Source organism: Lolium perenne, chromosome 7 (assembly GCF_019359855.2).
Source record: "Lolium perenne isolate Kyuss_39 chromosome 7, Kyuss_2.0, whole genome shotgun sequence".
Classification (NCBI taxonomy): domain Eukaryota; kingdom Viridiplantae; phylum Streptophyta; class Magnoliopsida; order Poales; family Poaceae; genus Lolium; species Lolium perenne.
Window position 1 is genome coordinate 70,858,036 of NC_067250.2, and position 13,932 is coordinate 70,871,967.

The window sequence follows — 13,932 nt, forward strand, 5'->3', positions numbered from 1 at the left end:
CCTGCTCCTTTGTTGTCATCTCCGCCTACGTTGTGTTGCCGCGATGTCATTAACATTTCAATGAAAAACATGTAAAGGAAACGTAGAGGCCCGAGTAAGAACATACCCGTAACCGCTCGACAGCTAGATCCGAAGTCCGTGGCCGGGTCTCTACCTGAGGCTGGCCGCTCTTCGAAGCTAGATCCGAACCCGACTGCTCGCACGGCAAAGGGTGCGCCACGGCAACGCCCAAAGCCTTTGCCGTGCAGTGTTTCTTTGCTGTGCGGCGTGTAGGGACTCTGCCGTCGAAGTTTCTTTGCCGTGCGCTTTGTTGGGACTTTGTCGTGCAAGGATTCGTTGCCGTGCGCCACTTGGGACTTTGTCGTGCAAGAATTCATTGTAGTGCGCTACTCTCAGACCTTGCCGTGCGAAGTTTCTTTGTCGTGCGTGCTGCTTGCTCTGCACGGCAAAGATGTCTTTGCCGTGCGACCGCGCACAACAATGATAGTCTTCAGTCTTCACAGCAATGCTGTTTTTCCCCTAGTGTATGTCTGTGTATTTGTTAATCTAGGCGGTTGTAAGGAAGAGGACGTTAGCACATATGCACACAGACAATCTAGGCTGTCAGACAGAAATGTACCAAAGTCTACGTAATCGGCACATCTATAAATTCAGGGAATCACAGGAACATTCTCGAACGAGAAAAATGGTGCTCTTCTAACATCCATGGCGATCAGGTCTTTCCTGCTCCCTCTGGCCCTGCTGCTTAATTCTCGCGGCCAGCTCAGCCGTGGCTCAGCTGGGGATCGGTTACTACAGCAAGTCATGCCCAGACGTGGAGGCGATCGTCCGTGGGGAGATGGTGAAGATCATCGCCACCGCGCCCAGCCTCGCGGGCCCGCTCCTCCGGCTCCAATTCCACGACTGCTTCGTTAGGGTAAGTGTACATGTACACAAATCATGCATTCCATCGATCAGAAATTCAGAATACAAGCATCTCCCTTTACTTTACTGATACAACGTGAAAAAAATTGTAGGGTTGCGACGCCTCCGTGCTGCTAGAGTACTCGACGGCCGGCAATACGGCGGAGAGGGACGTCAAGCCGAACAAGAGCCTGCAAGGGGTCGGTTCCGTGGAGCAGGTGGAGGCCAAGATGGAGGTGGCGTGCCCTGGCGTCGTGTTCGTGCGCCGACGTGCTCACGCTCATGGCCCGCCGTCGTCCTCGCCAGAGGCCCGTTCTAGCCCATGCATGGCTCTTGGCAGGAGAGACGGGAGGGCATTGAGCGCCGACGAATAAGTTCAGATTTTGCAAAATTGTTCTTGCTTTCAAAAAGGTTCAAATTAAAAAACTTGTTCACCATGCAAAAATGATTCTAAACTAAAAAATGGTAATGACTTCAAAAAGTTTTCATTTTACCGAATAGAACTAAAAAAGAAAAAAAATAGGGGAGAAAATGAAAACGAAGGACAAAAGACAAAAAAAAAGGAAGCAAATAAACAAAACTGAAAAAAGAAAACCAGGAAAAATCGGGAAAAAAAATGAAAACACCCATCAACCTAATTGAGGAACATCTCGACGCGATATGGGCCGGCCCAATAAAGAAACCACCTCGGGCGAGTCCGAGTACGGCTTGCAATTAGCGACAAATAGTGCCTGTCGATCTATATAAGCTTTCTTGTTTCCATTCCATGCATCACAAAACAAAAAATCAAACCTACATCCACTTCGAGCTGGATCCAAACAAGATTACACTAAGTAAAGCAATGTATGTACTTCCTCATCCCCACATTTGATTATCGTCTCCGCGTCAACGGTGAATCGGATATACACACCGGAAGACGCTGACTGGGGCTACGCAACCATCACCATCTAGATTTATGTCAAATTCTCGGACGAGTTGTTGAAGGGAATTATAAAATTATCCTCATCTCATATATTTGCATACATAACTAAAAACAAACCATTTTATTCCAGTTTGATCCCCCTCTCTCTCCCTCGCGTCTCCCCTCCAGACGATCGGGGGGGGGGGGGGGGGGGGGAACCCTAAATTCAGGCGCCGCCACCACCTCCCCCAACCACCCTCCCCTTCTCGTTGCCCCTGGAGGCGGCCGTTGGCAAGGCTGTGCGGCACCGGTGATGGGGGTGGTGGGGAGTTGTTCTCACGTCTGTGGGCTAGCCGACCTCGGCTGCGAGGGAAGGAGCTGGACTTACGAGAAGCGGGTGGTGGGTGGCTCTTTCTGCAGAGTGCGGCTCGACAGAGCGCTGGCTACGACAACATGTAGTTCAAGGTTTTCGTTGGCCACGGTGACAAATTTGACAGGGGTCACATCGGATCATGGTCCGATCTTGCTCCGTTAGAGGGAAAACGCTAAGCAGCGGAGAGCAACCAAGGATAAAATCATTCGGTATGAGGTTATGTGGGTAAAGCATGACCAATTCAAGCCGTTCCTTGATGAATCATGGCAGGCAGAGGGGAAGGCAGTGTCAATGCAGCAGCTGCAACAAAAGCTGTCCAGAATATCTGGGTCGCTTGAGAGTTGGGGAAGGGACACCTTTGGGAGTGTCCAACGTGAGGTTAGGTCGCTCACCCAACGCCTTGCGGTGTTGCGGGACGTGCCCTTGCGACAGGAGCTCTCGGACGAGGAGGTCCAGGTCACACGACGGCTGATCGAGCTCTATAACAGAGAGGAGTTGATGTGGCGGCAACGGTCGCGGGTCCAGTGGCTGTCCGAGGGAGACAAGAATACGCGGTTTTTTCACCTTAGGGCGAGCCAGCGGAAGAAGAAAAATAAGATCAGTCGGCTCACGAGACTTGATGGGACAATGACCGTGGAGGAGGACGAGATGGCTTATATGACAAGGACTTTTTATGAGCAGCTGTACCAGACCGAGGGGATATCGAATCTGGGAGAGGTGATAGATGTGATACCAGTAAAGGTAACATCAGTGATGAACGACTGCTTGTTAAAGCCTTTCAAGGAGGAGGAAGTTAAAAACGCCCTCTTCCAGATGTTCCCGACAAAGGCCCCAGGGCCAGATGGTTTCCCAGCACATTTTTTCCAAACCCACTGGGAACTATGTGGCGAAGAAGTGACTTCGGCGGTCATACGAGTGCTGAAGGGGGAGGATGATATGAGAGACATCAATCAGACTTTTTTGGTCTTAATTCCAAAGGTTGCAAGTCCGAAGGAGCTGGGTCAGTTTAGGCCAATTAGCTTATGTAATGTTATCTATAAGATCACGTCCAAGGTGTTGGCAAACAGACTGAAGGGGTGCTTACCGGAGATCATTGCGGAGGAGCAGTCGGCTTTCGTTCCTGGCTGGCTGATTACTGACAATATAATCACCGCTTACGAGTGTCTACATTTCATAAAGCGGAACCGTGCAAAAAAGCATCGTTTCTGTGCCCTCAAGTTGGATATGCGTAAAGCATACGACCGCCTTGAGTGGAGGTATCTGGAGGCTGTCATGCTCAAGCTGGGATTCCATCGCCTTTGGGTTCAGATGGTCATGAGGCTAGTTACTACGGTATCTTTTCAGGTACTGTTTAATGGAGGAAAGTTACAATAATTTATACCCTCCCGAGGGGTTCGACAGGGAGACCCAATATCTCCGTATCTGTTTCTGTTGGCAGGAGAGGGCCTTTCGTGCCTTTTAAAACATCATAGTCTTTCATCAGAGCTCCATGGACTAATGGTGGCACCATCGGCTCCGGCGGTGAGTCACCTCCTTTTTGCAGATGATAGCATGTTGCTTTTCAGAGCGGATACAGGGAGTGCGGAAAAAGTTCAACAATTGCTGAATCTGTACTGTATGGCCTCGGGCCAGCGGATTAACCGGGACAAATCATCCATCTTCTTCAGCAAAGGGTGCCCGGGAACTCTGAAGGATAGTGTCAAGCTGGTCCTCGACGTCCAGAATGAGACACTTAATGAGAAATACTTGGGCATGCCGACTGATGTTGGCAGATCAAGGAGTAGTGCTTTTAAGTACATCAAAGACAGAATTTGGAGCAAAATACAGGGGTGGCTCGAGAAACTATTGTCAGTTGGAGGCAAGGATGTACTCATCAAATCGGTGGTGCAAGCAATTCCCATTTTCTCCATGGCATGCTTCAAACTGCCGAGGGGACTATGTCTACACATTAACTCGATGGTGATGAAGTTTTGGTGGGGCTGCCGTGACGGAGAGCGAAAGCCATCATGGGTCTCTGATGACCCACAAGTATAGGGGATCGCAGCAGTCTTCGCGGGTAGTAAAACCCAATTTATTGATTCGACACAAGGGGAGACAAAGAATACTTGAAAGCCTTAACAGCTGAGTTGTCAATTCAGCTGCACCTGGAAACAGACTTGCTCGCAAGAGTTTATCAGTAGTAACAGTTTTATAGCAGTAGCAGTAGTGAAATAACAGCCGCAGAGTAACAAAGACAGCAGCAGTGATTATAGTAAACAGCAGGATTAAAATACTGTAGGCACGGGGACGGATGAACGGGCGTTGCATGGATGAGAGAAACTCATGTAACAATCAAGCAGGGCATTTGCAGATAATAATAAAACGGTGTCTAAGTACAAAGCAATCAATAGGCATGTGTTCCAATTATAGTCGTACGTGCTCGCAATGAGAAACTTGCACAACATCTTTTGTCCTACCAGCCGGTGGCAGCCGGGCCTCAAGGGAATCTACTGGATATTAAGGTACTCCTTTTAATAGAGTACCGGAGCAAAGCATTAACACTCCGTGAACACATGTGATCCTCACATCACTACCATCCCCTCCGGTTGTCCCGATTTCTGTCACTTCGGGGCCATTGGTTCCGGACAGCGACATGTGTATACAACTTGCAGGTAAGATCATAAACAACGAATATCATGATGAAATAATAACATGTTCAGATCTGAGATCATGGCACTCGGGCCCTAGTGACAAGCATTAAGCATAACAAGTTGCAACAATATCATCAAAGTACCAATTACGGACACTAGGCACTATGCCCTAACAATCTTATACTATTACATGACCAATCTCATCCAATCCCTACCATCCCCTTCATCCTACAGCGGGGGAATTACTCACACATGGATGGGGGAAACATGGCTGGTCGATGGAGAGGCGTCGGTGGTGATGATGGCGATGATCTCCTCCAATTCCCGTCCCGGCGGAGTGCCAGAACGGAGACTTCTGGCTCCTGAGACGGAGTTTCGCGATGTGGCGGCGTTCTGGAGGGTTTTTGGCGACTTCGACTTCCTCCCGTGCGTTTTTAGGTCGAAGGCAATAAGTAGTCCGAAGGAGGGCGTCGGGGGCCAGCCGAGGCCACCACACACTAGGGCCGCGCGGGCCCCTCCTGGGCCGCGCCGGCCTAGTGTGTGGGGCCCTCGTGCCCCCACCTGGCTTGCCCTTCTGGCTCCGCCAATATTCTGGGAAAATAGTACCTTCTGCATAAATTCCGAGGATTTTCCTGAAAGTTGGATTTCTGCACAAAAACGAGACACCAGAACAGTTCTGCTGAAAACAGCGTTAGTCCGTGTTAGTTGCATCCAAAATACACAAATTAGAGGCAAAACAATAGCAAAAGTGTTCGGGAAAGTAGATACGTTTTGGACGTATCAACCCCCCCCCCCCCCAAGCTTAGCTTATTGCTTGTCCTCAAGCAATTCAGTTAACAACTGAGCGATAAAAGAACTTTCACGAACACATTTGTTCATATGATGTAAATATTCTCATGCTATGGCTAATACTTAGGCAGTTCATAATAAGATACATGCAAATAAGATCATCTAATAGCTATGTCAATCATGGAAAGGTACCAACAATTAATAATAAGCATCATGAATCATGTATATAAGCAGGATTGCAATGTTCATAAAAGAGTATGATAGAGTGGTATCTCGCTTGCCCATATTTGAGCAGCAAAACATAAATGCTCAGGCACCTCTGAAGTTCATAGAAAGACTAGAAATAGTGATTGTCAAAGATAAAAGCATCAAAGTTATACCACAATCAATCATATTTTGAGACAAGCATATTACACTAAGAATGACAGTTGTGCTCTCAAGAAAGTACTCAAAGAAAGGATGGAGACTCAATGTAAAAGTAAAAATATTGACCCTTCGCAGAGGGAAGCAGGGATTAACATGTGCTAGAGCTTTTCATTTTTATAAAGATAGAAGTAAAATGGTTTTGAGAGGTGTTTGTTGTTGTCAACCAATGGTAATGGGCACTCTAACTACCTCATCAACCAGACTTTCAAGAGCGGCTCCCATGAAATTTCATTTTTGGGTGGCACTCCTTCCAACCTTGCTTTCACAAACCATGGCTAACCGAATCTTCGGGTGCCTGCCAACAATCTCATACCATGAAGGAGTGCCCTTTTATTTTAGTTTTATTTAGATGAAACTCCTCCCCACCTTTGCTTTCTCAAGCCATGGCTAACCGAATCCTCGGGTGCCAACCAACAATCACATACCGTGGAGGAGTGTCTATTTATAAATTTATGAAAGTTAGTTAATTGGGGCTGGGAACCCCGTTGCCAGCTCTTTTTGCAAATTTATTGGATAAGTGGATGTGCCACTAGTCCATTGGTGAAAGTCCGTCCGGAGTAAATGACAAGATCGAAAGATAAACACCACATACTTCCTCATGAGCTACAAAACGTTAACACAAATTGAGAAGCATTTTGAAGGGTTTTAAAGGTAGCACATGAGAATTTACTTGGAATGGTTTGAAATGCCATGCATAGGTATTTATGGTGGACACTCTGGAATAACTTGGTTTTCATGTGTTTGGAGGCACGAGCAGCGTTCCCGCTCAGTACAAGTGAAGGCTAGCAAAAGACTAGGGAGCGACAAATCAAGAGAGCAGTAACTGTCATAATCATGCTTGCGGCAAAATAAATTAACAGAGGCATAAAAGTGATACAAGGACTCTGAAGCAATGTAAATCATTAAGGCTTAATTGACTTTTGTTCAGTCATATGCATGCGTGAGCATGTGCCAAGTTAATTCAAATGAATTATTCAGAGGAGGATACCACAATATCATATCTATTTATGAATAAAACAATGCAAGCAAACATCCATGACATGCTACTCAGATTAATAAATTGGAGCTTAACATGAGAGATCATGAACTACTAGACTTTCTTAAGTGACATATACCTCACATGAACCAACCAAGAATGCTCACATGGATGAGTATATGTACAAAAATGAAAACAAATAGAGTTCATACCAGCCTCTCACCACAATCAGATCGTCGTATATCGTCATTATTGCTTTTTCACTTGTGTAGCTTGAATAATATGGAATGAAAACCACGCTCCAGCCACCGAAGACCATTGAAATCATAAAGAACTTTACAAAACCAAAAAAAGAACAGCAAATATTTTTGGTGTTTTCAAATTTGGAAGCAAGAACAAAAGGAAACAAGCAAACAAAGCAAAATCTTTTTGGATTTTCTTATAGCAAACCAACGATAGCAAATAAAGCAAGATAAAAGCAAGAAACTAAAATAAACAAATGATAAAGAGAAACAATAGAAATATTTTTGGTCTTTTTGTGTTTTAGGAAAGAAACAAAACAAAAACAAGAGAATGAAGACTAGAAGAAACACATAAAAGCAGGATGACAGAAATCTGCCAAAACCTGACAGCAGTACAGAAATCGATTTTTACAAAAATCTTCCGTAGCTCAGATCGAAAAGTTTTCAACTAATGAAAGTTAGATAACAACCTGGGGAACATGCACAAAAATTGGCAGCTCAAAATAACGTATTGGCTGTGCGCACGAATTTTTCTAGTAACAGTCCAGAATCTGTTTTCAGGCAGCACCTCCCCAAATATCATCTCCCTCTCATTAGAAAACCACTCAAATAAACTAAACAAGTATATACAAGTATCCAGCAACCATAATATATAAAGAATGAGTGATGCCGGTATACCTCCCCCCAAGCTTAGGCTTTTGCCTAAGTGGAGATCAATCCCATGGTGCCCATGAACATTTTTGGGTGTTAAAATTATTATTACAGGGCAGAAAAAGATTTTCAAACCTCTAAACAACTAAAGCATCTTGCAAAATAAGTAGTGCTACAGCAAGTAAAACAAGTGGAGGAAGAAAGAGATGTTGTTTACCTCCTCTATGCATATAAAAAGTATTTGTTAACAAGGTTGATCAAGTCTTGCCACCAAATAAATTTTACATAGCATAGGAAGAAATAAACCTCAAATCAATCATGTTACCTTGAATTGTATTGATATGGATCCAATCACAAGAGTTTGATATTCTTCTTTAGGCTCATATATAGGACAATCAATGGTTCCCACTTTGATAGTTCTCACATTAGAAATTGTATTAACTCCACATGCTTTCTCAATCCTCTTGGGAAAATAAACGGTATGCTCCTTGTCATCAACATTGAAAGTAACTTTTCCTTTATTGCAATCAATAACAGCCCCTGCGGTGTTAAGAAAAGGTCTCCCAAGAATAATAGACATATTATCATCTTCAGGCATTTCCAACACAACAAAATCAGTTAATATCAAGCAGTTATTAGTAACTTGAACAGGAATATCCTCACATATACCAACAGGAATAGCAGTAGATTTATCAGCCATTTGCAAAGATATATCAGTAGGTATCAACTTATCTAAGTAAAGTCTCTTATAAAGAGAAAAAGGCATAACACTAACACCGGCTCCCAAGTCACATAGAGCAGTTTTAACATAATTATTCTTAATAGAACAAGGAATAGTCGGAATACCTGGGTCGCCAAGCTTCTTTGGAACCTTACCATTGAAAGAGTAATTAGCAAGCATAGTGGAAATCTCCTCATTAGGAATTTTCCTTTTGTTAGTGACAATATCTTTCATATACTTTGAATAAGGAGGCAATTTAATAGCATCAGTCAAAGGGATTTGCAAGAATAAAGGTTTCATCCAATCACAAAATTTATTATAGTGTTCCTCTTCCTTTGATTTTAGTTTCTTAGCAGGAAAAGGCATTTGCTTTTGAACCCAAGGTTCCCTTTCATTACCATGTTTCTTAGCAATAAAATCTTCTTTAGTATACTTTTTATTTTTAGCATGCTTTTCAGGTTCTTCTTCAACCTCTTCTTTATCAGGAGTATCATTCTTATCATTATCTTTATCATGTTCATTACCACTTTCAGTTTCAGCATCAGAAATAGAAATACTATTAGGATCATTAACAGGTTCAGAGGATTCTACAACATTCTTATGTTTCTTTTTCTTTTTCTTAGATGGAGCACTAGTTTTAGTTCGTTGAGAATCTTGTTCAACTCTTTTGGGATGTCCTTCAGGATATAGTGGATCCTGGGTAGAAACACCACCTCTAGTTGTTACTTCATAAGCATGTTTTTCTTTAGAATTATTTCCCAACAAGTCATTTTGCACTTTAGTGAGTTGATCAATTTGAGTTTGAACCATATGAAAATGTTTAACAAGCATCTTAACATCATTGGAGGTTCTCTCCACAATACCATGCAATTCACTAATAGCTCGAGAATTTTCCATTAAATGATTCTCTACTCTCATATTAAAATTTTCTTGCTTAACAATATAATTATCAAACTCATCTAAGCATTGAGCAGGAGGTTTCGAATACGGAATATCTTCCCTAGTAAAGCGTTGAAGAGAGTGTACCTCAATCATTGATGAAGGGGGAGTTATCTTACATAAATCTTCTATAGGAGGTAAATTCTTCACGTCTTCAGGTTTAATACCCTTCTCCTTAAGAGACTTCTTGGCTTCCCACATATCTTCATCATTTAATTTAATCATACCCATCTTCTTCAATATCGGTGTCGGGGTTGGTTCAGGTGTAGACCAATCATCATGATTCCGGCCTATTTTAGCCAATAATTCTTCAGTATCGTCTGGAGTTCTTTTCCTGAAAACACAACCAGCACAACTATCCAGGTATGCCCTAGACTCAATGGTTAGTCCACTATAAAATATATCAAGTAAATCATGCTTTTCCAAATCATGTTCAGGCCGAGCTCTAATAAGAGAGCAAAATCTCGCCCAAGCCTCAGGCAATTTCTCTCCATCTTCCTGGTCAAAATTATAAATTCTCTGCAAAGCAATATGTTGAGCACTAGCAGGAAAGTATTTCCGGAAGAAAACATCAAGCAATTCTTTTGGACTTTTAATAGAATCAGGTGGCAAACTATTATACCAAGTTTTAGCGTCATCCTTTAATGAGAATGGAAAGATTTTAGCAACAAAGTAAGTACGCTTCTTTACATCATCAGAAAACCAGCTACTCAGAGTAGATAACTCAATCATGTGTTCAACAGCACTTTCTTTTTCAGTACCACAAAAGGGTGTTTTCTCAACAATAGCTATATGAGATAGATCAAGAGAAAAATCATAATCCTTATCCTTAATGTTTATAGGAGATGTGGCAAATTTAGGATCAGGAGACAGTTTATATCTAACAGCATGTTCTGCAATCAACTTTTTAATTTTTCTTGCATCAGTAGTAGCATTGCATTTTTCAATAAAATCATCATCAAGTTCCACATAATCTTCATCAAGATCATCACTAGAATATTCAACAGACTCAGGTGAATTAACAGGTGTAGCAGCATTTTCACTAGGAGTTTCAGTATTTTCAATTTGTCTAGACTTAGCAATTGTAGCATCTAGAAAAGATCCTAACGAACCATCATTATCAAGCACAGCAGAAGCATCATCAAAATTATATGAAGAGTTTTCAGATTCAGCAGAAGTACCAGCATTTGAAGCTTGTGGTGGTGAAACAAGTTTACTTATCACAGATGGTGAATCAAGAGCAGCAGAGGTACTCAGAGTTGTATCTTTTCTTGTAGTGGATGGTAATATGGCGACTTTAGTATCGCGAGGTTTACCCATGATGGAGAATTTGCAGCGAACAATATCAATCCAAGTGAACTTCCAAATAAAGCTATGCTCCCCGGCAACGGCGCCTTGAAAAACAGTCTTGATGACCCACAAGTATAGGGGATCGCATAGGTCTTCGCGGGTAGTAAAACCCAATTTATTGATTCGACACAAGGGGAGACAAAGAATACTTGAAAGCCTTAACAGCTGAGTTGTCAATTCAGCTGCACTGAAACAGACTTGCTCGCAAGAGTTTATCAAGAGTAACAGCTTTTATAGCAGTAGCAAAGAGTGAAATAACAGCAGCAGAGTAACAAAGACAGCAGCAGTGATTATAGTAAACAGCAGGATTAAAATACTGTAGGCACGGGGACGGATGAACGGGCGTTGCATGGATGAGAGAAACTCATGTAACAATCAAGCAGGGCATTTGCAGATAATAATAAAACGGTGTCTAAGTACAAAGCAATCAATAGGCATGTGTTCCAATTATAGTCGTACGTGCTCGCAATGAGAAACTTGCACAACATCTTTTGTCCTACCAGCCGGTGGCAGCCGGGCCTCAAGGGAATCTACTGGATATTAAGGTACTCCTTTTAATAGAGTACCGGAGCAAAGCATTAACACTCCGTGAACACATGTGATCCTCACATCACTACCATCCCCTCCGGTTGTCCCGATTTCTGTCACGTCGGGGCCATTGGTTCCGGACAGCGACATGTGTATACAACTTGCAGGTAAGATCATAAACAACGAATATCATGATGAAATAATAACATGTTCAGATCTGAGATCATGGCACTCGGGCCCTAGTGACAAGCATTAAGCATAACAAGTTGCAACAATATCATCAAAGTACCAATTACGGACACTAGGCACTATGCCCTAACAATCTTATACTATTACATGACCAATCTCATCCAATCCCTACCATCCCCTTCGGCCTACAGTGGGGGAATTGCTCACACATGGATGGGGGAAACATGGCTGGTCGATGGAGAGGCGTCGGTGGTGACGATGGCGATGATCTCTTCCAATTCCCCGTCCCGGCGGAGTGCCAGAACGGAGACTTCTGGCTCCTGAGACGGAGTTTCGCGATGTGGCGGCGTTCTGGAGGGTTTCTGGCGACTTCGACTTCCTCCCGTGCGTTTTTAGGTCGAAGGCAATAAGTAGTCCGAAGGAGGGCGTCGGGGGCCAGCCGAGGCCACCACACACTAGGGCCGCGCGGGCCCCTCCTGGGCCGCGCCGGACTAGTGTGTGGGTCCCTCGTGCCCCCACCTGGCTTGCCCTTCTGGCTCCGCCAATATTCTGGGAAAATAGGACCTTCTGCATAAATTCCGAGGATTTTCCTGAAAGTTGGATTTCTGCAAAAAAACGAGACACCAGAACAGTTCTACTGAAAACAGCGTTAGTCCGTGTTAGTTGCATCCAAAATACACAAATTAGAGGCAAAACAATAGCAAAAGTGTTCGGGAAAGTAGATACGTTTTGGACGTATCAGTCTCCTAGAAGGAGATGTGTAAGCCTAAACACATGGGAGGTTTGGGGTTTAGGGATATCGAGATTTTCAACCTGGCTTTGTTGGCCAGGCAGGGGTGGCGGATGCTCAAGAACCCAAACACATTGAGTGCTCGAGTGCTCAAAGCAAGGTACTACCCAGTGAAAGAGCTGTTGAGTTCTGAGGTAGGTGCAGCCCCGTCGCAGATTTGGAGGTCCATCCACGAGGGCCTGCAGGTTCTGAAACAGGGTTTAATAAGAAGGATCGGAGACGGCGAGTCCACTGATCCGTGGAACGAGCCTTGGATTCCACGGGATGGGATGCTCAGGCCTTGAGCATGCTTGTTGGAGGCGTCAGGGGTGCCGCTGGCCCGCGTGTCTGAGTTCATTGACAGGGGTATGGCTAAGTGGAACGAGAACAAACTGCGCCAGCATATGCTACCGATGGACGTCGAGCAAATCATGAAAATCCCTCTACGTTCAAGGCAGCAAGGCGACTTTTGGGCGTGGCACTACGATCGGAGGGGAATGTTTTCGGTAAGATCAGCGTACAAGATGTTGGTTGATACGAAGGACAGGTGGGAGGCCTGGGTTGATGGCAGGGCATCGAGCTCTGATGGATCGACGACTACGAAGGAGTGGCCCCAACTCTGGCATTGCAAGGTACTGTCAAAGGTGCGGCTGTTTCTGTGGCGGCTGGCGAAACAATCGCTGCCAACGAATCAGGTTCGGCACCACCGCAAGATGGCGGACGACGATCGGTGTCAACTCTGTGGTGCCCAGGAAACATAGCGCCATGCTTTAGCGACTGCATTATGTCGCGCTGCGTTTGGGCGCTGGCCGATGAGGAGGTGACAGAACACATGCATAGGTCGGAGGAGGGAAACGCGAGAGAATGGCTAGCAACTCTGACAAAGACTCTCAGCCACAGCGACCAAACTAGGGTTTTCGTCACCCTTTGGGCAATATGGCATGCGAGGAGGAAGGCGATACACGAACAGGAGTACAGAAGTCCCCTCTCAGTCCACCTGTTTGTGGAAAAATTTATCGCGGATCTCAGTCAGCCTGATGAAGGAAGACTACGACAGCCGGCGGTGGCCACTGCGGCCACACCGGTTTGGATACCACCCCCGCAGGGCATGTTGAAGATTAACATCGATGCCGGGGTAGGGAAGAACACGGGAAGAGGCACGGTTGCGGCAGTGGCGCGCGACTCTACCGGGCTCTTCCAGGGAGCCTCGGCGGTGGTCTACCCGGGGAGGATGGATGCCGAGACGCTCGAGGCTTTGGCGTGTCGGGAGGCAGTGTCCCTAGCTCTCGATGTTGGAGCGCGAAGGGTGAAGGTGGCGAGTGACTGAAGCAACGTCATCGCAAGCTTGGAGCAAGGAACCCTTGGGGTCTATGCTCACATTATCCAGGATATATAAACGAGTCTAGATGTAGTTTTGATGTTTTATCCTTTGTTCACGAGCGTAGGCTTTCTAATAAAGAGGCTCATAGATTAGCTAAGAGCAGTGTGCTTTTGGACCAGGGGCGCCATGTCTGGCTACTGGATCCACATTTGATTATCGCCACC

The 13,932-nt window shown here is 44.8% G+C and overlaps 3 protein-coding genes across 3 annotated transcripts; all 3 read left to right on the forward strand.

Moving 5' to 3' along the window:
• Positions 1-838: 838 nt before the first annotated feature.
• LOC127315934 (peroxidase 1-like) lies at positions 839-1,277 on the forward strand. Its single transcript, XM_071823934.1, has 2 exons — positions 839-916; positions 1,017-1,277. Exons 1-2 carry the CDS (start codon positions 839-841, stop codon positions 1,275-1,277), a joined length of 339 nt encoding a protein of 112 aa, XP_071680035.1.
• A 1,119-nt stretch (positions 1,278-2,396) lies between these two features.
• On the forward strand, positions 2,397-12,692 carry LOC139833613 (uncharacterized). Its single transcript, XM_071823935.1, has 3 exons — positions 2,397-3,521; positions 3,810-4,024; positions 12,449-12,692. Exons 1-3 carry the CDS (start codon positions 2,397-2,399, stop codon positions 12,690-12,692), a joined length of 1,584 nt encoding a protein of 527 aa, XP_071680036.1.
• Positions 12,693-13,171: 479 nt separating this feature from the next.
• On the forward strand, positions 13,172-13,714 carry LOC127315932 (uncharacterized). The gene has a single exon (XM_051346369.1). It carries the CDS (start codon positions 13,172-13,174, stop codon positions 13,712-13,714), a length of 543 nt encoding a protein of 180 aa, XP_051202329.1.
• Positions 13,715-13,932: the final 218 nt, after the last annotated feature.

Coding starts and splice junctions, on each gene's coding strand:
- LOC127315934 (XM_071823934.1), top strand. CDS start 839: ATGGTGAAGATCATCGCCACCGCGCCCAGCCTCGCGGGCCCGCTCCTC. Junction 917..1,016: donor TCCACGACTGCTTCGTTAGG/GTAAGTGTACAT, acceptor AAAAAATTGTAG/GGTTGCGACGCCTCCGTGCT.
- LOC139833613 (XM_071823935.1), top strand. CDS start 2,397: ATGTGGGTAAAGCATGACCAATTCAAGCCGTTCCTTGATGAATCATGG. Junction 3,522..3,809: donor TTACTACGGTATCTTTTCAG/GTACTGTTTAAT, acceptor GCCTCGGGCCAG/CGGATTAACCGGGACAAATC. Junction 4,025..12,448: donor GGGTGGCTCGAGAAACTATT/GTCAGTTGGAGG, acceptor TTTGTTGGCCAG/GCAGGGGTGGCGGATGCTCA.
- LOC127315932 (XM_051346369.1), top strand. CDS start 13,172: ATGTCGCGCTGCGTTTGGGCGCTGGCCGATGAGGAGGTGACAGAACAC.